The 27,133-nt window shown below is 43.1% G+C and overlaps 1 protein-coding gene across 10 annotated transcripts in view; it reads right to left on the reverse strand.

Annotated features, from left to right (window-relative positions):
* Nucleotides 1-3,124: 3,124 nt before the first annotated feature.
* Nucleotides 3,125-27,133, reverse strand: part of DOCK1 (dedicator of cytokinesis 1) — a gene marked incomplete at its 5' end in the record, with an annotated part of 322,176 nt that continues 298,167 nt past the window's right edge. For all 10 annotated transcript variants that reach the window (XM_080621564.1, XM_080621560.1, XM_080621556.1 and 7 more), the window contains 4 exons: nt 3,125-3,549; nt 15,518-15,663; nt 20,252-20,405; nt 25,722-25,920. In XM_080621564.1, coding sequence (XP_080477690.1) covers nt 3,454-3,549; nt 15,518-15,663; nt 20,252-20,405; nt 25,722-25,920 — 595 coding nt within the window. In that variant the 3' untranslated portion in view covers nt 3,125-3,453. The remainder of the gene's footprint in view (nt 3,550-15,517; nt 15,664-20,251; nt 20,406-25,721; nt 25,921-27,133) is intronic.

Genomic DNA, 27,133 nt, shown 5'->3' on the forward strand with positions numbered 1-27,133 from the left:
ATTATGGAAGGCATGGAGGGGTCACTTTTCCTAGCAGATTTCCTCGTGTAGCAGAAATATTGATGTGAATGAAGTCCGAATGGGGACCTTTGGGTAGGGAGGTACCAGGAAGGCTGGCAAGACAAAGCAGTGGCACCGGACCCAGTCATCCCAATCCCACCATACTCACAGGTAACTGTTCAAGGCCTTGAGGTGGAGAAAGCAAAAGATTCACTGATGCCATTAAGGGATGAAGGCGGGAAGAGGAAGAGCAGAACTGGAGCTGTTCAGCACCCTCAGCCGACAGGGAACAACAGACACTGAATACAGCAAGTGCTGCCAATGAATTCCCACAGAAACAGGACAGACTAAAGAGACACAAGATCACCGTCAACTCCCAAAGGGAACCAAGGGCACATCCAACAGCAAGCACATGTTCACCAACCTGCGCAGCAGAGGAGATGTGATGTGGACTTCACAGCAGGCACTTCTTGTTCTCCTGTCCCAGCAGCAACCACAGACCCATCACATGGACACACGTGCCTGGACCCTTGTGAGGATGTCAGCAGGACACAGTGTGAGTGATACCACTTTGGTTAAAATCAAATTACCTTCTTTTGCTGTGTTGCCTCTTGTGCTTGGCTTTGCAACAAACTGCCACAAGAAATCCATACTGCATTGGGATGCTCTTATACAGAACTCTTTGGAGTACAAAGGGAGAGAGCACACAACAGGAAAATTAACAGCCTTCGCAGGATTGTTCACTGCTTAGAGACTGTAACTGCATTAGTTTCTGGATTTGCTTAAGTGTGTTTTTACAACACTTCGAGGAGGGTAACGATTCGTTCCGGCTGGGTTTCCTACGAGTTACAGCCCAGAAGCTGTTAGATTGTAAAAACGGTGACAATTTGGGTCTGGATGTGAATCTAAAAGTGATTTTCAAGTCCCAGTCTCAAGTTGCACATCTGTAAAACACACACACAGACAAGACTTAGAGTTTGCACTGCAAGACCAATCTGAAAGCACAGCCCTTGTTTGAGGAGTCTCGCAGGGCCGAGTTATAACACTTGCATGAGCACAGGCATTTGCTAAGGACGTGTGAAAACAAACACATTATCAGCAATACATTTACAAGCAGGCAGTTAAAGGTCCATGTGAAAGCCTCTTCCCATCCTTTACAAAGTAAATGGAACAGAAAAGAGGAAAACTCACCAGCATCCCTGTGTGATCTCCTGCGCAGGAGCATGAGCGGTCTCTAAAGCAATGTTCAATTAAATTAAAGACTTACAGAATTAAAGTTGTAATACATTATTGATTGTCTGCAGAAAGAATATCTGATCGACTATAGCTAAAGAGCCTTCCCAGCTTGTTCCTCTTAACAGAGATTATACTAATAACCAAACAAATAGGGAAGTGTGGGACAATATCTAACAGTAACTTCTCAGACACTCTCATAGCTGATGTTATCTCACGCTGCAAGAAGTGTGTTTGCTTGATCCAAATGTTCAAGGCAAAATTATGACACTGTAGCTGACCATTTGAGCCACTTTTTCCGGGCAGGGCAATCTTTCCGCCTTTGTGGCAACACTGTTGTTTAACTGCTGTGTAAGCCATGCTTCTCCCAGCCACCTGCATCATGTAGCAGCTACTCGAGGTAGAAAATACTACCTAAACCTCATCTGTTTTCTGAAGAGTTCAGCCACAGATAATTTACAACTTAAAGATGGACTATTAGGAATGGACTCTTCACCAGGGACTGTAGTGACAGGACAAGGGGTAACGGGTTCAAACTGAAACAGGGGAAGTTTAGATTGGATCTAAGGAAGAAATTCTTTACTGAGAGGGTGGTGAGGCACTGGAATGGGTTGCCCAGGGAGGTTGTGAATGCTCCATCCCTGGCAGTGTTCAAGGCCAGGTTGGACAGAGCCTTGGGTGCCATGGTTTAGTGTGGGGTGTCACTGCCCATGGCAGGGGGCTTGGAACTGGATGCTCTTAAGGTCCTTTCCAACCCTAACTATTCTATGAGTCTATGATAAGTAAGCTGGCATTATGAATATTGACAGCAGACCAAGCTGGATTCTAGTGCTGATATGTGTTTTCTATCAGTACTCCATAGGCAGGAACAAGCATACCAGTACGATGGAAGACTTCAGCTTTATCACGGGCTCCCTCAAAACTGCTCAGAAAAAACCAGAAAGTAAGTATATGTGTAGTGAGGATCATAAAACCCAAGGGAATGGATTTCTTAAGCAAGTTTTCAAAATAGTATTTTATTTTTTGGAGTCAGTGGTATATTTAAAAACAATCTAACATAAGAGTAAAAAGATTGTAGATAGTAAAAAACAAAGGTGTGATGACAGTAAAAAACGCTAGAGTACAAAGTTAGTTTCTTTCCTCCCTCCCAGCACCCCATCCCATCATTGTCTGATATTTCTCAGAGCTTAATAGCTGGGGGGAAAAAAAAAAAGCCTTTTTTTTTATACACTTTCAGCCATTACGGAATTAAAAATAGGTGAGGCCTTCTTCGCAGGTACATTAATTCATTATTACATGAAAAGCAGGCACCATAAAAATTAAAACATTCTAAAAACCATCATATATACAAACGCTGTACAGAATGATGGCACAAGGACAAAGTGATTCCATTCAGTTCATCCTAATCCACATGAAATATTACACATTACAGAAGAAAAGAAAAAGCTCTTCCCGTTCCTGTACTCCCCTGCTACGTTTGGAATGACCAGGAGTCTCCTATGTGCCTACTCTGGTTCTTTTCCTAAGTGCCCGTCAGGAGCTAAAGGGCTTCCTTGGTTTACCCATTGACCAACCCGCAGGAGAAGGGCCAACTGAATGAGAATGGAAATGACTGATCGCCAATGACTCATTTTACAAACCCCATTAGCAATCAGTTTATTTGTGACTAAAGAGAAGGCACGTGCCTGATTTTTAGCCCCGGGCACAACCGTTATTTGGGGATATCCCACGGCAGCTTCTCCTTCCTGGGAAGCCTACTTCAACGTGCACTGAGTTCAATGTGAATATCATCATCGAGTCCTATCTATGCTGAGATTAGGTACAAAATACTCAGCTCATTTTAAACTCCACAGCTACCTAAGCGCTTTAGAGACAAAATATTCGGCTCACATTTGAATCCCCACAGCTACCCATGTGCCTGAAGTTATTCAGAAGAAGCAGGGAGCAGGTTTAGGAAGAGGGGACTGTCAGTTGATAAAAGCCTCCCAGTCTCAAGTAGAAAACCAGATTTCTTTCAAGTCATGGGAGGGAATAACCCCAGAAAGAGGGGAGATGTAGTGTTGTTTCCGACACGAATGGGTTTCTTACGGAGTTAGGGTCATTGCACTAAGTGTTAGATACTGCACGCCTGAATGAGGTAAACGTTATACACCATAAAATACTCAGGGAAATGAATTGTTACAGCTTTATCTTTGGAAATAAAACCACCCGCTTCCTTCTTCACTGGACAATCCCAGAGTCGACCGACGTTTGCTTCCGAGTTGTCTTTGGAGGAGGAGGTGGGGGAGTCTTGCTGGGGAGCGGAGGTGGCAAGTGCTGGAAGAAACCAATTTGGACAGAGCATGTTAGCAATGAATGGATCTCTGAAACAGTTCCTGTTCCATATATTACAGTGAGAGACAGCAGGGGAGCCTGCAGCCCTCTGCCTCCTGAAAGCTTCTCTGCAGAAATTGCTACTACGAGTAGGGAATGCTCTTGGCCATTAGCTTAAAATGGACCACCTACTTCAGACAATGAAAAGAATCTCTTAAGGGCTTATGATGAATTAGCTCAGTATATCAGGAAAAATCTTTTGAAAGCACTGGAGAAGTTTATAATTCCCTGCTTTATATCATGATAAGATATTGATTTCTTGGTCTGTATCGATTACCCTCAGCCTCTGTGCACTACAAAGCTTAAAAGCCAAGTTGAAGCAACAGCATCACTGCTTTTCCATTCTTTCTGTGTTTTGCACATTCAGAACACACATAATTAAACAAAAAATAAAAGGAACCCATTTAAAGAGATAAGTGACTTGAAATTTACTGTTACACAGTCAGTTATAATTAAAATATTCAAAACAGAAATCCAGGCTGTTCAAATATACATATTTTAAATCACTTCATATATCACACAGCGGAACAAGTGCACCCTTGGTTAGATTCCCAGGCTAATTGGACAAATTAAAGAAGTCATTATGGAAATTAAGACTTTTTTCATAATGTTCAATCATATCTCTGATAAAATCTGTTTCAGAAAGAGCTTGAGAACACTGCAGCTCACACATACACTTTGCAGTCAGGTTTTCCACAGCATTTTGGCTATGCAGGCAGTACAGTTTTCCCATCATGAGGCTGTACTGCAGTGTCACAGCTCAGAAATGCTACTCTGGGTTTGCTTTTTCTTATCATTCTTTCCCTGCTCAGCCAGCCTTTTGTTTCCTCCAAGTATAAGGACGCTTTCTCATTTCCATTTGTTCAAGTCTCAGCATACCCATCCCAGCTTACCAACTCCATACTGAACCACCAGCTCATGTATTAACACTTCAAACCCTACACCACTCACTGACTCTGCCAAATTTCCTTGATCACCACTACAAGAACAGTCTAAACATCTAAAATGCCTTAGTGTTACATTGCATATACTACGTGGATAAAATAACTGATGAGTTCTCAATCACAGTGAGAAACTGGTATACAAGCAACTGATAAACCATGTGAAAGTGTAAAACCCAAACCTGTTCCTTTTAAAAGGTATCCAAAGGTGGTATCCAAAAAGAAAAGTGGTTGAGGGTGATGCCAGGACATTTCCTCTGCCATGGGGCAGAAGCACGAGAGCCTCCTAATGCTCCTGCAATGCAGTGGCTAGAAGTCTTCAGAGATGTGTAAGAATAGATGGAAAAAGTATCTTTAAGGTAACTGTTGTGGTTTAAACCCAGCTGGCAATCCAGAACCATGCAGCCGCTCGCTTACTCCCCCTGCCTTCCTCCCCCCTCTCCCAGAGGGATGGGGACAAGAATCGAGAGAATATAACTCCCACAGGTTGAGATAAGAGCAGTCCAGTAACTAAGGTATAACACAAATCACTGCTGCTACCACCAATAATAATAATGAGAAGGGAAATAACAAGGGAAGAGAACACAACCGCTCACCACCCGCCGACCGATACCCAGCCTGACCAGAACAGTGATCTAAGCCTTTCGGGTAACTGCCCCCAGTTTATATAGTGGCCATGACGCGCTGTGGTATGGAATACCTCTTTGGTTAGTTTGGGTCAGGTGTCCTGTCTCTGCTTCCTTCCGGCTTCCCCTTCTCCCTGGCAGAGCATGAGACTCACAAAGTCCTTGGTCAGAGTAAACGTTACTGAGCAGCAACTAAACGCATCGGTGTTATCAGCGCTGTTCCCAGGCTGAAAGTCAAAACCACAGCACTGGACCAGCTACTAAGGAGGATTAAATAATGGCTGCTACTGCTGAACCCAGGACAGTAATTCACTGCCCTCTTCAAAGAAGGTTTTAAGACAGTTATAAATCCAGAGTTCTTACCAGATAGCTTCACTAATCACAGACTCAATTGAAAGGTAAGACTGCATACTGCAGAACCAGGAAGGCTGGATGTTGCCTGGAATATTTTCCTGTGTCCTACCCGGAAAGAGATACTTTCCAATCTGTTTCACAACTTCCCTCCTTCATCCTGGTTCTCTTCTGTGGCAAACAAACAGGAATCCCAAACTAGCATCAAGTAAGCTATGCCCTAAACTTGTCTCTCCATGTTGTGAAGATCTTCCACTCTCCAGTTCCTCTGCCTCTCTACCACCAATGCAGCAACATGCTTGCTGTCACCTTTCTCCTTTGGTACAACATGTTATCCCAGTTAGGAACTCAAATCAACTGGTTTTAAGCTGCTACTGAATGAGAATCTCTGGATCAAGAGCACAGCGCTGTGTGCCTGCCTGGAAAGTGGCATTCCCCTGTCTACCCAGGGAAGCCTCCTGCCTAACTGTCAATGAAAACTTTCACGTTCATGTCCAGTTAAAGTTCACCCTTGCTCTTTTGAAGAAGCAACTAGATTATTAAAACATTGGAGACTTGAAAGCGTGATGCTTGAGCAGCATTCATCGATGCGTAAGCAGCATTCATCTCCCAGAGCAGGCTCAATCTGTGCACTGTTTAGTCATAGAATTACAGAGTGGTTTGGGTGGGAAGGGACCTTAAAGCTCATCCAGTTCCAACCCCCTGCCATGGGCAGGGACACCTTCCACTAGAGCAGGTTGCTCAGTCGGATACAGTGATCCCTGAGTCAGAAAACCAAGTCAACAAACTAATATGAAAAGCAGATAAAATAAGAATTTCATTTTCCTAACTGCAAACCTGACAGTTTTGTTGATTAAAAAGCCACTGCTATTCTGTCTCTTAAGTAGTACAGTCAGAACCATTAAATATTTCCTCTACCTGACCAAATAGTTGTCTTAGCCTTTTCGAGGCCAGGTTGGACAGAGTCCTGGGTTGACATGGTTTAGTGTGAGGCATCCCTGCCCATGGCAGGGGGTTGGAACTGGATGATCTTAAGCTCCTTTCAAACCGAAACCATTCTATGATTCTATGATAACCTGGCATGTTGAGGTAGCTCCTGAATCCCTACTAAAACACCTAAATAAGAGCTGGACTGTCAGTGATTCAGCTTTACACATTCAATGATGAACTGCAGATTGCAAAATCAAACTGCTTAGTTACAGCCAGGTACCCAGGCGGGGGCTCTAGGCAACCTTTGGGAAACGCTGGTGGTCCTCAGCACATCAGTATACCACGTGCCAGAACTCCTCCTGTAGGTGATGTTAATTCCATAACTAAATAAATGAGGTTTATTAGTTACAAATTCTTTACAAAACATCAAACTTTCCTCAGTGCTCTACTCTCAGACATCTTTAACTTCCTATTTATCACTGGAAAAAACTAACTCTGCTGAAAGCCTCATTTATGAAAATCCGTTTTGAATTTAAATAATAGTATATTGGCAATAATTCTCAATTCAATCAGATCAAAGGCATTCCTCAAACAAATGAGCCTTTCCTATTGATCAGAGAACAATCAAATTACCCCTGAAGACCTGCTTCTGAAGAACAGCTACAATGCAAATACAATGAGAATAAGCTAAATATATAGGCTATAAATAACAAGCACAAAACCTACCAGGGCTTAGATTCCGCAAGGAAATTAGTTAGAAAGAAAGAGCAGAGAGAGGTAGATAATTATTATAATTGAATTTACAATTTCCATTAGAAAGTTGGATAAATTTAGTACATGTTCATTTGTATAATAAGCTACCAATGAATATATCAAGTAGGATGGGTAATGCTCGTTGGGACAACATTAATTGAGAAATTTGCATGACAAAATGTGTCAATGCGGACCTGGTGCCACTCCAGATCCAGCCATTGCTCCCATTGCTCCCTTTTATCCCAGCAAAGGGAGAAATTCAAGCACAGTTTTTCTCTCCCTTTAACAGAATACTGAGAAAATCATGATTAGGCTGATGAAGTTCATTTTTGCTACTCTTCCCCTTATTAAACTTTGAAATACAAAGCAGAGTTTCCCTCAATGTCACATTAATGAACAACTGCTTTAGAATCAGATTAGGAAAGGACCTTTTCTGTTGGCCCACGGCCTTTTTCTTTGGTCCAAGGACCATGAACTTTGCAGGGTTCATGTCTGTATTTCAATGGTTAACCATGAACCCACCATATCTCAAAGCCTGCAGTTACTTTCTGACAAAAGGCTAGAGACTGGTTCACATTCAGACCTATTTTGGGCAGAATCCTTGAGTCACGGGTACCTCAGGGGAAGCAGGAACCTTATGTAAAAGGCACATCTGCAACACAGAAGCAATCTGTTCCTTCTGCTTCAAACATGAAATTGCTCTCATTTGTTTGGTTTTCTTTTCCCTGATACAGAAAAAGAATCAGGTTTAAAGAACATTTTTCTCCATTCTCTTACAGATACAAACTGCACTACACTACGCACGTTCAGGATGCACTAGAAATCAATTAAAGAGGATGAAAAATGCATGGCTTTCCTATCCTGTGATGAAGCAAAGTAAGATATGAGGATGCTTTCATTTCCTATCAGAAAACACCATTGAAAACCACCACCACCACCAAAAATCAGACAAAATTTGATTCCCCCAAATGCTCCTTGTGGCACTGTTCTTCCTGGGTAACTATTTTTCTTTGAAACAAAATGGGCATCCACATGTCAAGCTATAGAGATCCAATAGGAAGCACTTTAGTTGGAAGGATTAACAGATCTAATTAGGTCAGAAGCAGTAGAAATGAGATGTAAATAGGCTGTCAAGTACACAGGACTGTGTAAATGCTTTCACATCCTGAGCTCTGAGTTGCTCCTTCTCACTTACACCGTTGTTTTTAGTATGGGGACGAGACACCTGACAAGCAGCAACTTGCTTATTTAATATCTGCAATGAAAAGTAACCCATAGTGTGAAGTCATGTCAGAACAGCACTCTCATTTTGAAGGAGCAATAATGTGCCAGCAGAGAGAATGAGCCCAAATCCCCTAATTTGAACCAAATTATCAACAGTTGAAGCTAACTCGCTGTTTGACTCAGGGAGCAAAGTTAGATGGGAAATACCACAGGAAACCAATGTAAAATGACTGTTTAAACTCTGCTGTCATTCTTCATCTATCCGAGTTTTGATTGAGTGTGCATCATGGCCATCAGCTGCCCTTGCTGGAGTGTGCTTTGGTAAGAGAAGGCAATGTGGGTGAAGAAAAGCTCCCCATGACCCAGCTTCAGTGTGCGCTTGAGCCCAGAACCCCCCCATGTGCTGGGCTGCACCCCCAGAGCGTGAGCAGCAGCTCAGGGAGGGGATCCTGCCCCTCTGCTGTGCTCTGGGGAGACCCCCCCTGCAGTCCTGATCCAGCTCTGGGGCAGCAGCACAAGAGGGACGTGGAGCTGCTGGAGCGAGGGCAGAGGAGGCCATGGAGATGCTGTGAGGGCTGGAGCAGCTCTGCTCTGGAGCCAGGCTGAGAGAGCTGGGCTGGGGCAGCCTGGAGAAGAGAAGGCTCCTGAAGGGGAGACCTGAGAGCAGCTCCAGTGCCTAAAGGGGCTGCAGGAAACCTGGAGAGGGGCTTGGGACAAGGGCCTGTAGGGACAGGCCAAGGGGAATGGCTTGAACCTGCCAGAGGGGAGACTGAGATGAGCTCTTAGGCAGGAGCTCTTCCCTGTGAGGGTGCTGAGGCGCTGGCCCAGGGTGCCCAGAGAAGCTGTGGCTGCCCCATCCCTGGCAGTGCTCAAGGCCAGGTTGGACACAGGGGCTTGGAGCAAGCTGCTCCAGTGGAAGGGGTCCCTGCCCGTGGCAGGGGTTGGAACTGGATGAGCTTTAAGGTCCCTTCCAACCCAAACCAGTCTTTGACTCTGATTTTTCCCTCAGTGCTCTTTGGCAGGACCCTGGTTGGAGAATCAGTGGGACATTCCCTGGAGGGATGTTCCGATGGGGCTGACGGCAGCAGATGAGGGAGAAGCACTTGCCCTAGCAGAGATCTACACCCTTACAAGGGGAGTACTTTGCTCCTGGTGCCTGCCATCTGTGTTAAACCACAGCTAATGCCATTTTCCCTGTGTTGAACCACATTCCTGCATGAGGAGGCTATTAGTATTTGAGACCGCGCTGGCTAACTTGATTTGGAAACGCACTGCCTTTCTCCTCTGCTCTGTACATAAACAGACCTCCAGAGTTATGAGCAATACCCTCAGAATTAGGTTTCCACTCCAGACTCAGACTGTATTTCTTACTGAAGGCCTGGGTCCAGCGAGAGCAATAAAGAAATGGATTAAGAATCAGGCAGAGCAAACCCCGCAGCCTGATCCCAGGCTGATCCCACGGCCCCTTCCCAAGCAAAATCAAGGGTGCTGCTCAGGGACACAACATGGGCTCCGTACCTCTGGGCAGACAGAAGAAGAGCACATTTTTCACTCCAATCCCTGTAATAAGCAGTGGCAGCGCATTGATTGTGAGACATTGAAAAGTGACTCTGGGCTTTTTAGACATTCTTTGCTTGGGAAAAAGCTTAACTCACCAATGCCTGGCTGAGGAGGGAAGTGCTGGAGACTTTGCACTGGAGGAAGGGCTCGCAGGGCTTCCCATGTCCAACAGGCAAAAATAATGAGCAGATGGTACATAAACCTCCAGTTTAGCCTTTTCTTTTGGGCACATTATATACTGCTGCGTATCATGGGAAGCCTTTGGTCAGAGAGCCTGGGTTTAAAAAGCTGGAGTATCAGAGAGGAGATATTTATGTCCATTTGTGAGCAAATGCAGCCCACAAAGACAACTTTCTAATTTAATATAACTGATTATATTAATATAATATTAATATATATATAATTATATATATTAATGTTATAACGGGGCTTGGAGCGACCTGCTCTAGTGGAAGGCGTTCCTGCCCGTGCAGAGGGGTGGAACTGGGTGAGCTTTAAGGTCCCTTCCCAAACCATTCCGTGATTCTGTGCTAAATAATGCATTTTTTCTTCAGGCATCTCCATGGGATAACGTTCCTAATGACTGCCCTCCCACTGCTGCAGTAAGCAAGCTGGTGGTGAGCCTTGGGCCATCAAACCAGCATCGGAGGTCCTGGGAGGTGACACCACGATGCTCAGAGGCTTCCCCACCAGCCCCTGAACTGGGGACATGAAGCCAGAGGCTGCGTGAGGCACGTAGGTAAGGAAGGGAACTTCTCCTTAGAAATAACATCAGAGAAGGAACAACTGGCATCCCGGAAGTAGTGCTCCCTAATTTCTCTTTGTCCACATCAGGACAATACATTTGCTGAAGCCTTTAAGATCACTTTTTGCTCAGTGCAGCTAACGTGAGAGATGATATGTGATGGTGTATATGGATACACGATGGTGTATGCATCATAACACATGAACAACCGCCCTGGTTTTTCCTTTCTATCTCAACACTTCCATTATATCCAAATAACCAGTCTTATGCTCCTCATGCAACAGGATCCCAGAGACTCAAAATAAACTCCACTGTCATGAGCCAGGTGAGCCCGTTCCGATCCTCACTTTCAGCCTCTGCTGTCCCTCCTTGCCAAGTTCTCTATCTATGCTGGATTGATCGATATGTTCTCATCCAAACCATTATCTGGAGCTTAGTAAGTGTTATAGCCAATATTATAAATCTAAGTGCTCCTTTGCCTCTTTTCTTTGAGTTTCCCTTCTCCCTGTGAATACAAAGCAGGGGGTGATTGGTATGCAAGGGTATGGATGAACCCATAAAGAATGATAACTGCCTAAAGGAATCCTTTGATGTAATAATAATCCTTGAAGGAGTCATAGACTCTTTTTTTTACAATCCCATATGTTATCAAGAGCATTTTTAGCAGAACAAATCATAGAGTGCAAGAATGCATACACATAAGGGTTCCAGTTAACAACAGAGAGAGGACAATCAGAAAATTGTAATTAGAAGATCACCTGGATAAAGGACTTAAGGTGGACCAAGTTAACAGTGGAGTCCAAATAATCTACAATTACCATCTCAGACACTAAATGACATTATTGCCTGCAGCTTGATTTGATCATAGAATCATGGAATGGTTTGTGTTGGAAGGGACCTTAAAGCTCACCCAGCTCCAACCCCTGCCACGGGCAGGGACCCCTTCCACTGGAGCAGCTTGCTCCAAGCCCCTGTGTCCAACCTGGCCTTGAACCCTGCCAGGGCTGTATTTGATGTATTTGATGCAAATATCACTGCATGCTTCTCAGTTCACTACAGCAGATTTTTTTGGCTTTCATAACTGACTGCAAGACAACCAGAGCAAACAGTGTAGTAATTTCTCATATAGGGAAATGTTTCCATTCTAAAAGCTACTAAGATAATCTTATCTACAATATTTTAAGCTGATTTTTCTTCGCTGATACAAAGCCTGTGTAATTTAAAAGATGATCAGTTTACTAGACAGAGAGTTATAAAGTTATGAAGTATGTAGCTATTTGACCCATGAAACAGAAGGCATTAAAAACTGTGGAGTGGGATTTAATCACAGCAGTAATAAGAATTTATCCATCTAATCTTTCATGCCCTGCACTACTCATTTTCTTGATGTTCTTTAACAGCTTCCTTCCTATAAGCCTGATGAAATAGAAGTGCAGAGTGGTTGTTATAAGACTACAAGCCTTCCCTAAAATTAATTCTAAGACTAATACATGTGGCTTTATGACAAATCTGCTTTAGCTCCATTTTGCAGACTTTGAATGTATATTTCCTCCTCTTGGAAAGTTTATAGAAATACAGATGCCGAAGGAAAGCTTGGACAGTGAGCTAATGATGTACAGCCTGTATTTGATTGCATTTCTAAGGTATGCTTAAATCCTGAGGGCCTTCAACACTGGATGTTACACAACGGGCTCCATTTCTATTACAAAATATATGAAAAGAAAGTGGAAGGAATCTGAGCAATGAAGGCTTCAAAGAGCAAAAATACTGAGCTGAATCAAACTCTGCAAAAAACCAACAGTATATCGCTTCCATTTCTATGAACTTCCATTAAGTGATGCAGAAACCCTGCTCATGACAGGTACAGGAGCTACACAAGGTCACATCCTCAATAGTGACGTGACCAAGGCTGGAAGCTGAGTTGTCTTCAGGTCTGGGCTTCAACCATCACAGCATGATGGCATTTGCAGGCAGTACAGTGAATCTCAAGCATTTGGCCATGAGTGGAAGCCCCTCAAACAGCCTCATAGAATAGTCTGGGTTGGAAGGGACCCGCAAAGCTCATCCAGTCCAACCCCCTGAAATAAGCAGGGACATCTTCAGCTAGATCAGGTTGCCCAGAACTACATCCAACCAGGCCTTGAATGGCTCCAGGGATGGTGCAGCAGGAAAAAGGAAATTGCCTATTGGGATTTTACTCCTCACCGTGTGTTTTATCATCTCACTGTTTAATGCTTTTTAGCTGAAGAGTGAACTCTCATTAACAATCCTGAGCTACTACCAGCACCTAAAGCTTACAGTATATCATAGGAACTGAATGTATCACCCTGGAGCTCACACAAGAGGCAGTTTGAGAAACTGGAAACCTCATTTGAATTTCTGAGGTTTCTTCATGGAGATGGATTCCTCAGCCCCAACCCCTCGCAGCCCTCCTGTAATTTTCCACTTAGAGGTCTGAATTCAGGTCAAGCGAGAGGTGACCCCTGAGAGAGAAGCCTGGGAAATGGGTAAAAGCTTCTTAGACTTTGATGGGAATTAGAGGAAAAGGGGTTGCAAAAAACCTTGGTGAAAATATTTACTGAAACCATCCAGCCATGGGGAAGAACTGAGAAGAGAGGATGAGAGCAGAGAATTCCTCAATATATGCACAGAATGAGTAAAACATGGTGGGTTTAATATTATTACTCATATTCCTGAGGTTTCTTCTATATTTGCTTTTTTCACCATTTAGACTGAAGACACTAAATTCCTGCAACAACACAGTTACAATTTCTATCATGGAAAAAGCTGGACACTTGTGTAGTGCTGTGCACTGAGATAGTCTGTCTTAAACAGAACTATTCCACAGCTAAAACTGAACTCCTAAACTCATGGAATGCTTTGTGTTGGAAGAGACCTTAAAGCTCATCCAGCTCCAAGCTCTGCCGTGGGCAGGGACACCTTCCACTGGAGCAGCTTGCTCCAAGCCCCTGTGTCCAACCTGGCCTTGAACACTGCCAGGGATGGGGCAGCCACAGCTTCTCGGGGCCCCATGCTCTCCTCTGCTGAGATTAGAAATGCTTTCTCTGAGCATAAGATTTACTGAGAAGCAGATTACTCAACAGAAGTTCATTTGAATGATGAGCTGCAGAGAAACGCTGCAAACCACCCCTGCAAACAAATAAGAATCAGCACCACTGGGTGCTTTTCCACAAAATAACAGCTTGGCCAAAGTTACCCATTTCAAAGTGAAAGAGAAGAGAAGCTCTGGTATTGGGTTTGTGTGGCGAGATGTTGGTATCAGGAGGACTACAGGGGTGGCTTCTTTGAGAAGCTGCTAGGAGCTTCCCCCAGCTGGCTCCAAGATGGCCCCACTGCTGTGATAATGTACTGAAGAAGGAGGAAAAACCTGCACAACAGCAACTGCAGCCAAGGATAAGAGTAAGAAGGCCAGGTTGTACAGAGCCTTGGGTGCCATGGTTTAGTGTGAGGTGTCCCTGCCCATGGCAGGGGGTTGGAACTGGATGATCTTAAGGTCCTTTCCAACCCTAACTATTCTATGATTCTATGTGAGAGGAACAGCCCTGCAGACCACAAGGTCAGTGGAGAAAGAGAGGAGGAGACCATGGTGGTCCATGGTGGAGCAGGTATCAACCTGCAGCCCATGGAAGACTTCACACCAGGGCAGGGGCATGCCCAAAGGAGGCTGTGATGCCATGAGGGACCCAAGCTGGGGCAGTTCATGAAGAACTGCAGCCCATGGGAAGGACCCACGCTGAAGAAGTCCCTGGAGGACTGTCAGCTGTGGGAGGGAGCCCATGGTAGAGGGGGCAAGAGTGTGAGGAGTCCTCCCCTGATGAGGAAGGAGCAGCAGAGACAATGTGGGATGAACTGACCAAAACCCACATTCCCCATCCCCCTGGCACTGCTGGATGGGAGGAGGTAGAGAAAATGGGAGTGAAGTTGAGCCTGGGACAAGGGGAAGGGTGGGGGGAAGGTGTGTTAAGATTTGGGTTTATTTCTCTTTGCCCTACTCTGATTTGATTGGCAACAAATTAAACTAATTTCCCCAAATCAAGTCTGTTTCCTATGAGTGACTCTCCCTGTCCTTATATCAACCCGTGAGCCTTCTGTATGTATTTTCTCTCCCCATAAAGCTGAGTTGGGGGGTGAAAGGGCTGCTTTGGTGGGCACTCAGCATCCAGCCAGGATCAACCCCCCCCAACTCTTTAAACACATATTTTTTTTCCTTCAAAAAGAGAATAAATGGCCCTGCTTTAAAGAAAAGAACCAAACTAGTTTTAGATACCTCCGGAATATAGGAAAACGCTGAAAAAGCGCGTTTTCTTTGGAAAGCTGACAACAATGTTGATGATGAAGAGTGTTTCTGAGCTCCTTCCCTCAAAGGGGGCACATGTGTTTGCCTCTAGGAAATAAGCGGTGATAGGAAATAGCTCCAGAAAGAAAGATGTCAGATATGCGTTTTATTTCCTTCCCTGAGGATTTAAAGGCTGTTAAATCTAACTTGCTGCTGAGACTATATCCTGTTGGTTGAAGCTCCCTCACTGACACAGCTAACAGCATTTTGCTTGTCCTCTCCACCAGAATGAATCAGACCTCCCGTCAGGTTGGTCCCTTTGAGTGATGCTGTTCCCTTATGCTCTACACACTAGTTTGGAACAGCAGGAATCTCTGGATCTGGATCTGAAACATCCATGAGCAGAATTCCATCTCACTGCGGATTGTTCAGGGTACAAAGGCAAAGAAAACTGCAGAACATCATCATCCTCTCTGGGACTCACCCTTTGATGGGCAGGGGGGGAGGTCGTCGGGCTGATCAAGTCTTGACTTTCCATGAGGTTCCCATAATCGGCCATGCTTCCTTTGAGAGGCAGAGGAGGAGGAACGTCGGGGATGTCGGAGCTGGACATACCATTGAGCTCCAGGTCTGTAAAGATCAACACTGAGTTAGTTCATTCAGTAACTGAATCAAATCCAAAGATCCAGATTCCTACCTCAGTTCCTATGGTGTTGATACTGCCGTAACGCTGCACACGCGCTATCTTTGTCTATGTCTTCATCTTTGTTACTTGAATGATGCCCTCTTTTTAATAGAAAATGATTTTTACTTCAGATTTCCTGCCAAAATATTCAGAGCTCAGCAGATGTAATCTTTCTCAGCTGTAAGCTCTGCAGTTTCACCTTCACACTTCAACAGAAGTTCTGGTAAGCGCACTAAGAAAATATAATCGAGCTGAGCTGTATTTACTTCCCCCAGTAAAAGAAAAGCATTTTGTTAATAAAATGCACAAGTGAAAGCCTATAATTAACTACATCTCCCTCAAAACCTTCCCAAGTCCAGGTAACTATAATAAATGAGCAGTCATTGGTTGTTGAGTAAATAAAATCACGCAAGAGAAAGTACAAAACATTTATTATTGCTGTTTGCCGGGTAGAAAGTTCCCTTCTCTTAGCAGATAAATCCTCACAGGTAGGTGCTGTAAAGGCGAATAGCCTGAGGGACAGTAAAGTTTATTGAGGCCTGAGTTATACATCGGTTTTGGTGTCAAAATCCACCCACGGTGTGTTTCAGGGAAACTCAGTCATTTTAATACAGGCAAACCCCACTGTGAGCTCTACGAGATAAGAAACTTAATTTATTCCTTCTAAATTAGGGAAGCGTTTTGATTTAGGAAATGAAGAAAAAGTTCTTATTTCACGGGGGTGATCTGTGAAACAAGGGGAGGATTTGTTTATGCAGGTGTTTTGATTGCAAGGCTCCTTTCAGTATCTCACCAAAAGCATCCTTTTATGGCTCCTCCAAATGGCCTCTCACTAACACAATTTAACTGTTAGGTGGCTGTATCGATTTGTCACTGAAAACTGTAATCTTCCTCTTCATCCTTTCACTTGAACTTTCAACTATATCTGGACAAGAGTATTTTTCACCCTGGGACTTCAAAATTTCAGTGGCTTCTTCTACATTAGGCTGAAAAGAGCTGTTTCTCCTCCAGGACTTCAATTCCTTCTTGCTTTTTCCAGTGCTCCTGTTCTACATCTTTCCTCTTCTATATAAATAGGATTTCTCCATTCCCTTAACATTCATAATACTTTCCTTTAAACATCTCCCTCAGAATCTATTTCTGTGGAGCTCATGTCGTCGAACATGTAACTGGAAAACACCACCTCACATTTGTAACTAAACATTGATGCTGGGAATGAACTGCCCTGTCCATTCCATATGAAGTTCCCAGCCATATCATACATCTAAAGATCATGAGGCATTTGAGACGGTAAACCTCACTAAACAGCTCCTTGACATACATCCTGCATGTCTCATCCACAACTATGTATCTCTCTATGTCTCTCTATATGATGTATTTGGTTTTTCCATGCAGTTATGGATAATACTGGGAAATGTTTGGAGAATGGCATTTTCTTCAGAGCTGTAGCTGTAGCCAGAACTTTAGCAGAACCTTGAAGGGGAAACCTTCATTTGGGATTTACTGTAAACAAGCCATGTTTTTAGGTCTCACGTTCTCTGGGTGAAAACTGAAAATGAATATAATTACACACTATTACCCAAAGATAAAGTGAATTTAACTGCCCTGAGCACTTTATCTTTGTATCTTACAGGATATTACAGTATCTCCCAGCTCCATTTAAGCCACTGGATGGGGCTTGGAGCAAGCTGCTCTAGTGGAAGGTGTCCCTGCCCATGGCAAGGGGTTAGAACTGGATGAGCTTTAAGATCCCTTCCAACCCAAACCATTCTATGACTACATGTAGACTAAGAGGTGTTAATAGAAGATGATAAGACCAATTTTGTTAGGAATGATACGAAACCTTTGTTTCTTTAATGTTGACACTTGGAAGATCAATGGAAAGGCAGAAGAGCCATGTTTTCACTAGAGCTGCAGACAAAACAAGGGGTGGAGGCAGCACTTAACACCCGCAATACTCTGAACAACCTACATGGTCACCAACTATCTGTGCAGCTGTGTTCTGCTCTGCTTCTGTCCCTTTCCCTACATTACAACACGAATCTTCTGCAGCCCCCACTGTGTTCCTACATGGCACCTTCACTACCTCATCCTTTTGCAAAACAGCAATAAATAAATCCCTTTGAATGTGGACAGAGTATTTCCATCCACATGAATAGTTCATAATATGCATTAACAACATCATTTGCATTCAGTCTGGCAAACCGTTTAGTAGAACAACACCACTCTATAATGAAAAAACCTGCCTGCCCTGACTAGCTAATCTCTCCCACAGTTTAATGAAATCCAGGAGTCACCAACCCTTCTGCAGAAGCAGGTATTGACACAAACTTCAGTCATTTTCAGTTGTGTTTCAAGATCTATTTGCTACAGATCTATCCATTTTCTCCTGCCCCATTCAGCTGAACTACACCTCGCTAACTCAGGCACTGTACAAATAATTACTCATCATTTCAGCTTGGTTGTCATTATTCAAGGTGTTTCATCAGACTAATATGCTCTGAATATTTATTCCTTGCCTTACATGGGCCACTGAGAATATCTTTGAGCTGGCAGGAGATCAGTTAGATGCCTGGTTTTTTCCATCTTAACCTAATGATCAGATTTTACACTCCATTCTCCTAAACTGACAGCTAACAAGCAAGCAGGATTACTTAGCAACCCATTAACTGCTCTTAGCCAATTTATGCGTTGAAGCAACTTCTTGATCCTTGGAATACCTAAAATCGTTTATCACGACAAATCCTCCATTAGGGACAAGACCCATCGGTTTGGCAAGAAGCTGAACCTGTTCTGCGTAACACCCATAAATCTCCAGCACATATATATTATTTACTATTATATACTATTTATATTTAAAGATATATAGTATTTATGCTTATTTATATCTATTATATCTATTAAATATTCTCAGAATGCTGCACCCCTGGCAGTGTTCAAGGCCAGGTTGGACAGAGCCCACAGCGGCAGGGTCTAGGGTGAGGCATCCCTGTCCAGTGTAGGGAGATTGGAACTGGATGATCTTCAGGTCCTTTCCAACCCAAACCATTCTATGGCTCTATGATCCGTGTGCAGAAAGATATGATAACTTCAAATACTTTTTTAAAGCAGAAATCAAGTTAGTTTTAATAAAATATCCACACGAAGAACTAATCCAATTCAAAGAATATCTTTTGCATGAGCATATATACTCTGCTTCTCTGTATTTCCAGTTTTTAGCTGGTAGTTTCTTGCTATCAAAACTGTAAAGAGAAAACAGAGTTCAGTGTTATAAAAAGATTTGCCTTAGGTGCGTGGCTCTGCAAAGGAAGCGCTGCATTGATTTCCTCTTGCTTGCCCCTCTTCCACACGTCTGCAATCAACAATTTCAAATCATTAAAGCAAAGCCACGTGCCTTTAGAAGACAGTTCTGTTGCTATAGATCTGTAGAATAAACACATTCCTGCTCGCACGATGTGTATCTGCACACAGCAAGAACTTTCCAAACCACTATTTAAGGGAAAAGGTTTTAAGGACCACAAGACACAAATAAAACAGTGACCTTGATGGAACAAGACTTTCTTCTTAAAACTGACCACCTATTCTCTCCTTTACTAACTTCACTGAACTCTTGACAACTGTACTAGCATTTGGGTATGCTTATCAAAAGGTAATGCATTATTGTTTTATCCCATGCTAGCAATTGAAAACTCTGAATAGCAGGTTTTGGACAACAGCACAAGCATGGCTGCTGTGTTACACCCAGTTTTGCAATAGGCATTCCTGAAGACTGAAGAAAAAGGTGATATTTTACAGAGAACAGTGGAAGTTTAGATTGGATCTAAGGAAGAAATTCTTTAGTGTGAGGGTGGTGAGGCACTGGAATGGGTTGCCCAGGGAGGTTGTGAATGCTCCATCCCTGGCGGTGTTCAAGGCCAGGTTGGATGAGGCCTTGGGTGCCATGGTTTAGTGTGAGGTGTCACTGCCTATGGCAGGGGGTTGGAACTGGATGATCTTAAGGTCCTTTCTAACCCTGACTATTCTATGATTCTATAAAAACTGAGCGATAGATGTTAATGTCAAAAAAGACATCAAAAAGACTGGCTTTTTTCCCTCTCCTGGCTTGTACTCACTAAGCAGCAAATAAGAGTTGGTTTCAAGTACAATTACATTAAAAGATTTTTTTTCTCAGCCTTTATGCTCCAACCCTCCCCCCAATCCAATATAGAATTAAGTTCAACACTAATTTTTGACAGTTACTCTATATGTAAGAAATGGTCGATGATTATTTGACAAGGAAAAGCAACTTTTTCAGTGCAACAATTTTACTTTAGGAAAGTGGTGAAATAATTGCTTCTGACAAATGCCAGGAGCATGATGTTAGGAGGTAAGTTCTTGTTCCTGCAAGCAATCCCATGGTGAGGGCAAAAAGAGCAGCTCAAAGGACTCAAACCACAGTGTAACGCCATGTTCAGGAAACACATCTCCCCACTACAAGTTATTTTACATAGAATTTGGTAGGAAAAGAAGATTTAGTTCAGACTGAAGACTCACTGGACTGTATGCTGAAAGAAAGCTTTGTCCGTGGAGTTACTGGGGGTGGTGTCACTTGGGAGCTGGGAGGTGATGGAGAGACAGAGAAGCGTCTTTCACTGGAAATGACGTTTATGACTTGGCTTTTTGGTCTCTGTGGTCGCAGTGGGCTTATCTGCAAGGGGAAAAACCAGAGACATTAAAGGAATGCACGTTGTTACTGAGAGCAGAGCTTGGGATTGCTGTATTTTCCTCACTACCTCTTAAACAGTAATAAAGCAATGGTAACACACACAGTACTTCTGATTTAATGCAGTATTTCACAGCTCCGAATGTTTTTCCCTTCCCCCAAGGAATCACAATGAGATTTAAGGCATACACCTTCCCGTAGCCAGGCATATTTTCCTGAAGCAATGAGCCAATTCCCCAAACTCTTGCTTTGTAACAGCCAAGGAAGTCTATATCCTTACACAACATTATACAGCATTCAGAATCTTTTCTGTGGGTTGTGAAGGAGAAATCTGAAGTGAGGGAGGAGTGCTTCCTTTTGTTTTCACAAAACAAACCTTTAGAGGCTTTGCATAAAAGGCTGAGTCTCTGAGACCCTTCTATGGGAAATGAGTGACCATAATGTATGTAACTTCTTTCGGAGAGTTCATCAAGACCTTTCAGAAATATTCCTGATGTTCAAATTCAAGTCCTAACACTCCAAAGGTTTCTGCTTCCAAGATCTTTTAAAGCACATTTTTAGTGTACAGGATAAGCAAAGGAATCACGTTCTCAGAGGCATACAATTATAAGAAAGCAACTCAGGAAATCACAGGAATTGATTAGAAAAGCTGCAATGCCAGAATCCAGAGAAAACCCAACAACTGGAATCCAGGTCCAAAGTTAACCTGGGCCATAGCTACTTATCTCAAATAAACCTTAATTTCTTCTGTGACTGATGAGCTTGGTCCTCTTAAAGCTTCACATGGCTCTGCCAGCGAATATGAACTCTCTGGAGACCACTAATCCGTGATGAACCCATTGCTAATATTTTTTGGTCTGCCAAAAGCAAGATCAATAGTGAGTGATGTTAAATGCCACTAAGTCCATACAATGAACAGCCTGTTATTCTGATTGCTCACACAAGCCTTCGAGGGGTCTGTTCACTTCCTGGCTTCAATGTTAGGTTTGCTATCAGAGAATCAAAGAACGAACAGTGAGAATGCATGTTAAAGAAGTTTATGTAATACTTAAAAGAAGATATAAATCTTTAGTAAACTATGAACACATTACTGTCCATCTTCACATACCAAAGTGCTTAGGTTATCCTCTGACATGATCATAGCAGTACAAGATCTCTGTAATTAGGGCTTGGGTTTTGATCAGTCCATAAATTCCTTATGAGTACAGTGAAATTTAGAAAGAAGTATTGGAACTGGATGATCTTAAGGTCCTTTCCAACCCTAATCATTCTATGATTTAAGCCATACAAGTAGACAAAACAGCCTCTGAATACTCATTTTTAAAGAATATATGAAAGTTCCATGCACTGATTCTACAGTTTTATAATCTACCCATGTTCTTCCATTGCAATTCATGTTATTGGGAAGAAAAAAGAAACTCCTATATAAGAGAATCCATCACAGTGATGGGAACACTCATTTCATTAGAGAACACCATCTCTGAAAGGATAGCAGAAGCTCTGCAGAGATGGGAATGGCCACTGTCTGACATGTTGCTGCACGTCTCACTTGATACTCTCTGTAAAATTGGTATCAGTCCTGCAAGTACATTGCACAAACTAGTGAGTAAACAGGATCTAGAATAGATTCACATATAAAGTTGTTGCAGCCTTCCCTCCTGAAAGCAAACCCCTGCCAACAACCTATTTGTAGTGAGTAAAGGATGATTTAGAATCCAAGTGTGGTCAAGCATCAGTTAACTGTGAGATGTGTGTGGTGGGGTGCATATCTGAAACTGGACTTTGAACCACCAAGCACGAGCCTGCTATCTGCCAGCTACAACTGGCATGGGCTGGTTGTAACCTGTGATGACACCTGGATGAAACAGAAGTGACACACAACGAACCCTCCTACTAACACACAGATGTAAGCCAGTGATTAAGAGGCTGACCACGCACTGTGCTCCTGCACATCCATTATTCTGACATATCTCTCTACCCAAATCCATCACAGGTTCTCGTTTATTCCATCTCATCCATGACAATTTTGAGCACTGTTTTTCCAGGCTGCTGAGTATCCTTCAGCATCGCCTCAGACCCACTTCCATCACCCGGTCTTGCTCACGAGAACATGGTGTGTCAGATGTGCCATAAGTCACATTGAAGTTTGTGGGTCTGCCACATCATTCCCACCCACAGAGCAGCCTCCTCCATAGAAGAAAGATGGGCTCGACCCATCTGGTGTTGGCAAATCCAAGCTGGATGTTATCCTTTCACCCATTCTCTTGAAGATGCTTATAAATTGTCATTGTACTAAAGAAAAGCATGTCTTCTGCTGTAAAGCCCCCAAATATTTGATGAGTCAGGACTCAGAATCCATTAGAATGTTCACCAAATGACTGAAATCTTGTAATCGAATTAGTGATGATACAAGTGAGTCTAAACTCTCAACAGAACAAATCCAGTAACTATCATACAGAATCTAGTAACTAATAGTAGCTTATTACTAAAATCTCACTTTTAAAGCTCTTTAAATCTTTCATTTTTATTTCAATTTCCAGTAAAATCTGGATTCCAACCTTTTTCTTTTGGAAAAAACTAATCTCTAATTTTCTTCCTTTCCATTGCATCATCACCTTTTCTTCTCACAAACTTTCTGCTTCCAAGTGATTCATGCCAGAGAAATCAAAACGCCTTATTCTTCATAAAACACAGAAGTAACAGCGCTCTGGGAGTAATTTCAACTTAAAAGGGGAACTGTTACAGAGTTCAGCCCACAAAAGTAGAACAATGGAAAAGCTGAATTCTTACCCACAAAAGGTAAGAATTACCCTTTTATATCATTAACAAGGGGACGCGTCTGCAGAGAGCAGAAAGTTTAAGACAAATTTTATCTTTAAGCTGCTTGCCATGATATGTATAAAGGTCCTGAAGACAGCAGTGGGAATTGTACAACCGCTCTTGTAAACTGATCTCAAGAGCGTGGCTCCTCTATGTCACCTGCAAGAGAAAACAAACTGCACTAACAGCAAGTGTTAAAAATTGACTCGGGCGTTTTGGAGCTCATCAAGGAGTCTGCGGATACTGAAAAAGGAGTTTTTCTCTCACCAGCAAACTCCTTTTCTTATTATTGATCCATGGATTTCAAGAAGCTGAAAGCAACTAATTCTGACATTTGATTTCCCTCCCTCTCTATAACCAGTGGAGTATCAGTCATATCAGTCATGCACTGAAAGCTTGACTGGGAGGAGTGCAAAACTTGAGCCAAACCATGTTGGGCTTCGCTTAGCTTCGTTCCTCTGATGACAAATGGGAATATGCCTTGAAGGGTTCACATGTCCTTTCTAGCCAGCATTCGCGTTTTTCCAGTCATAAGGAATCTTCTCCAATGCCCAAGACCTCTCAGAGATGACAGTGACCTTGCAGTGACACCAACCAGATCTCCAGCATCCTTGGGTGCCTCCCATCTGGCCTAGTGGAAGGTGTCCCTGCCCATGGTAGAGGGCTAGAACTGGATGGGCTTTAAGGTCCTTTCCAACGCGACCCAGTCTGGGATTCTATGATATGGAAATCTCACCAAAAGTATTCTGTGCCTGAAAACACTCTAATGATGCTGACCTGGCTGGCCTTGGCAGGAGGCAGCTCCATTTAAACAAACCATCGCTGATCCTAAATGTGCTGAAGTCAATGGGAAAACTCGTTGGATTCAAAGGAATTTGGGTGAAAAGCCTGAGATGCACAAAGGGGATTTTATCTGAGGTTTTTGCTGAGCTAACACTGGGTCTACATCAGACAGACCAACTCGGATCTTCCCCGCTGTCAGAAGGCACATCTGAGAGATTAAGCTCATCTTTGGATGGAAAAGGAGGAGCAAACCCAGAAAAGAGAGGAACAATGGCTGAAAACCTGAGTAACATTCCACTACTACTGCCTCTCTGCTCTGCTCTTGTGAGACCTCACTTGGAGCATTGTGTGCAGTTCTGGTGTCCTCAACATAAAAAGGACATGGAACTGTTGGAACAAGTCCAGAGGAGGCCACGAGGATGATCAGGGGCTGGAGCACCTCCTGTATGGAGACAGGCTGAGAAAGTTGGGGCTGTTCAGCCTGGAGAAGAGAAGCTGCGTGGAGACCTCACAGCAGCCTTCCAGTATCTGAAGGGGGCCTACAAGGATGCTGGGGAGGGACTCTTCATCAGGGACTGCAGTGACAGGACAAGGGGTAACGGGTTCAAACTGAAACAGGGGAAGTTTAGATTGGACCTAAGGAAGAAATTCTTTACTGAGAGGGTGGTGAGGCACTGGAATGGGTTGCCCAGGGAGGTTGTGAATGCTCCATCCCTGGCAGTGTTCAAGGCCAGGTTGGATGAGGCCTTGGGTGCCATGGTTTAGTGTGAGGTGTCCCTGCCCGTGGCAGGGGGGTTGGAACTGGATGATCTTAAGGTCCTTTCCAACCCTAACTATTCTATGATTCTATGACTACAAATAGCAAAGAGAAAGACTTAAAAGATCTACTTATCGCAAGTCAGGGAGAAATCATTCTGAAAGTCCAATGTAAATGGCACAGCCACCAAAGCAAGACTCTGCTGAGTTACATGTTGGCTCTACAAGTACTTGTGCAAATCCCTGAGAGAACACTACATCTCTTTCCAAAGTGCAGGCTTTAAACTATTGGCCTCCAAACAGGTGTCCAGGCAGAGATTTGGAGCTTACACGTAGTTCACACAATCCCTGCTCCAGCTTCACATGGCCTTGTTTCAGTTTCAGAGCTAAAACTTCTCGTTACCTAAGCCTTTAGGGTAGTTTCAGTGAATTAAATATATGCCAAGAAGAAAGGGCTTAAGAGAGATATGTCCTGTAGCCACCACTGGAACTGCTCATGATTTTCTGCTCAAAATAGCCTTCAAGAATACATAATTGCCACGCACAAAATGACCTTGTAACATTCCCACCAAACAGGGTCTTGCAGTAGTCAGCTGAAATATGAGAAAACCCATCAGGATCTATTGGGAACCTTAAATATAAAAAAGGCTACTAAAATGGTAGCATTTATTTTACTTAGGATATACCATCTGTTCCTTTTATCAAATAGTCCTATATAGATTTTGGTTAGGATTTTCGTATGAGAGACTGTGATTTTTTTCACACTGTAAATAAACCCTGTATTTTTGATTCATTATCACATAAATTACCATTGTAGCATATTCCCTTGGAGATAGTTTTGGTCTAAAAAAGAGACTAAACCATAAAAATCACTATTTTTCTTTAAAAAGAGAAAGAACATGGCTCAGAATTAGATAAAGCATTACTTGCTAATCAAGTTACCGTTTCTGACAGGATCACTGCTTCAGACTGCTGCAGAGAAATATCAGTAGATTTAAATTCTTTATCAAATATCTCTTGATGTTTGCTGTTCCTTTTCTCCTTCTTCTTTTCTTTCTTATCTTTATCTAGGTCATCCTTGTCCAATTTATCTTGAGACCTAGAATGCATCTTTTTGGGCAGGAGGGGCTCCAGCACAAACCTAAAGGAAATTGTTGAGGGTTAGAGCAATAAAATACCATTTGGAAAACATCTAACTTTTGTTTGTACGTTTCCCAAAGTCTCCTTTCATAGAATCACAGGATCAACTATGATCCTTTGAGTTAGTGAGGCTTTGCTAAGCCAGGAAAACTCAGCAGAGAGAAAAGGGCAGAACGTTGTAACAAGCATAATTGTCTTACGATAAAATTTACTGCTGAAGAGCCAATACTGGGTATTTCCCTGCTCTGTAGTAAATGAACTGGTTTACAGCTACACAAACTCCTGAGTTTCACTGTATGTGGTTTACATAACAATGAGGTTCCCATCCAGCACTCCCACTACACACGGCAGGGGTGCCAGCACCCACCTGGAAAGCAGCACTATGTAAGCATAGGTAATTGTACAGTGCATTAAAGAAATGTCACTCCTATGTTCCCTGCATCCCTGGTAGATGCAGTCCATGTGTCTACCAATGCCAAGTCCCCAAATTCCTCCTGGATCTTCATTTTTCTGGCTTCATTTGGGTGGAGAAAGAGGATGTATTTATTCCCCAGAGAAGGAATAACAGCTCAGAAATTGCTTTGCAGAGGTGGAGTGATTTTCTGTGGAACATGCACAACAGAAAATGCTTTTTATCCTTGCAACTCATGACAATTACAGCACCTGCTCTCTGAAAAGCAAACAACATCACCCTTAATGCAAAGGAAACACCTATAAAGGGCACAAAAGCAGGAGGTATAGTGGTTTAACAGCAGAAGCAAGCCCCATTTCTGTCTCTAATAACACTTTGTGTGTGTACATTTGGTTTTGCATGCATTTTTATAGCATTTTGGTTTTACATTATATATAATTATATACTTGAGGACATATATCCATATGAGTGCCCACATACAGTCACAGACCCCCACCTCTGCTCCCCTACAACATGCCTTCGTAAGGGGGACCCAGGAGGGCTGAGCTGAGCTGTTCTGGTGTTCCAGATACGCTGCAGAATGACGAATCAGCCAGATACTAACAAAGGGCAAGGTTAGTTTCCAAAACCCAGACGTATTTTCCCACCTGGAGTGCTTCAAGTGTGTGAATACAGGCAAGCTTGATGTACCACAGCCATCAGCTCTGCAATTTTTACAGTTCATGGCTATTATTTTTCTGGCTACAAAGGAAAAAATCTTTAGGGGTTGAAGGAACTTTCAAAGGAAAACTTCATTTTTCAA

The sequence above is a fragment of the Psittacula echo genome (genome assembly GCF_963264785.1).
Source record: "Psittacula echo genome assembly, chromosome: 6".
Lineage (NCBI taxonomy): Eukaryota > Metazoa > Chordata > Aves > Psittaciformes > Psittacidae > Psittacula > Psittacula echo.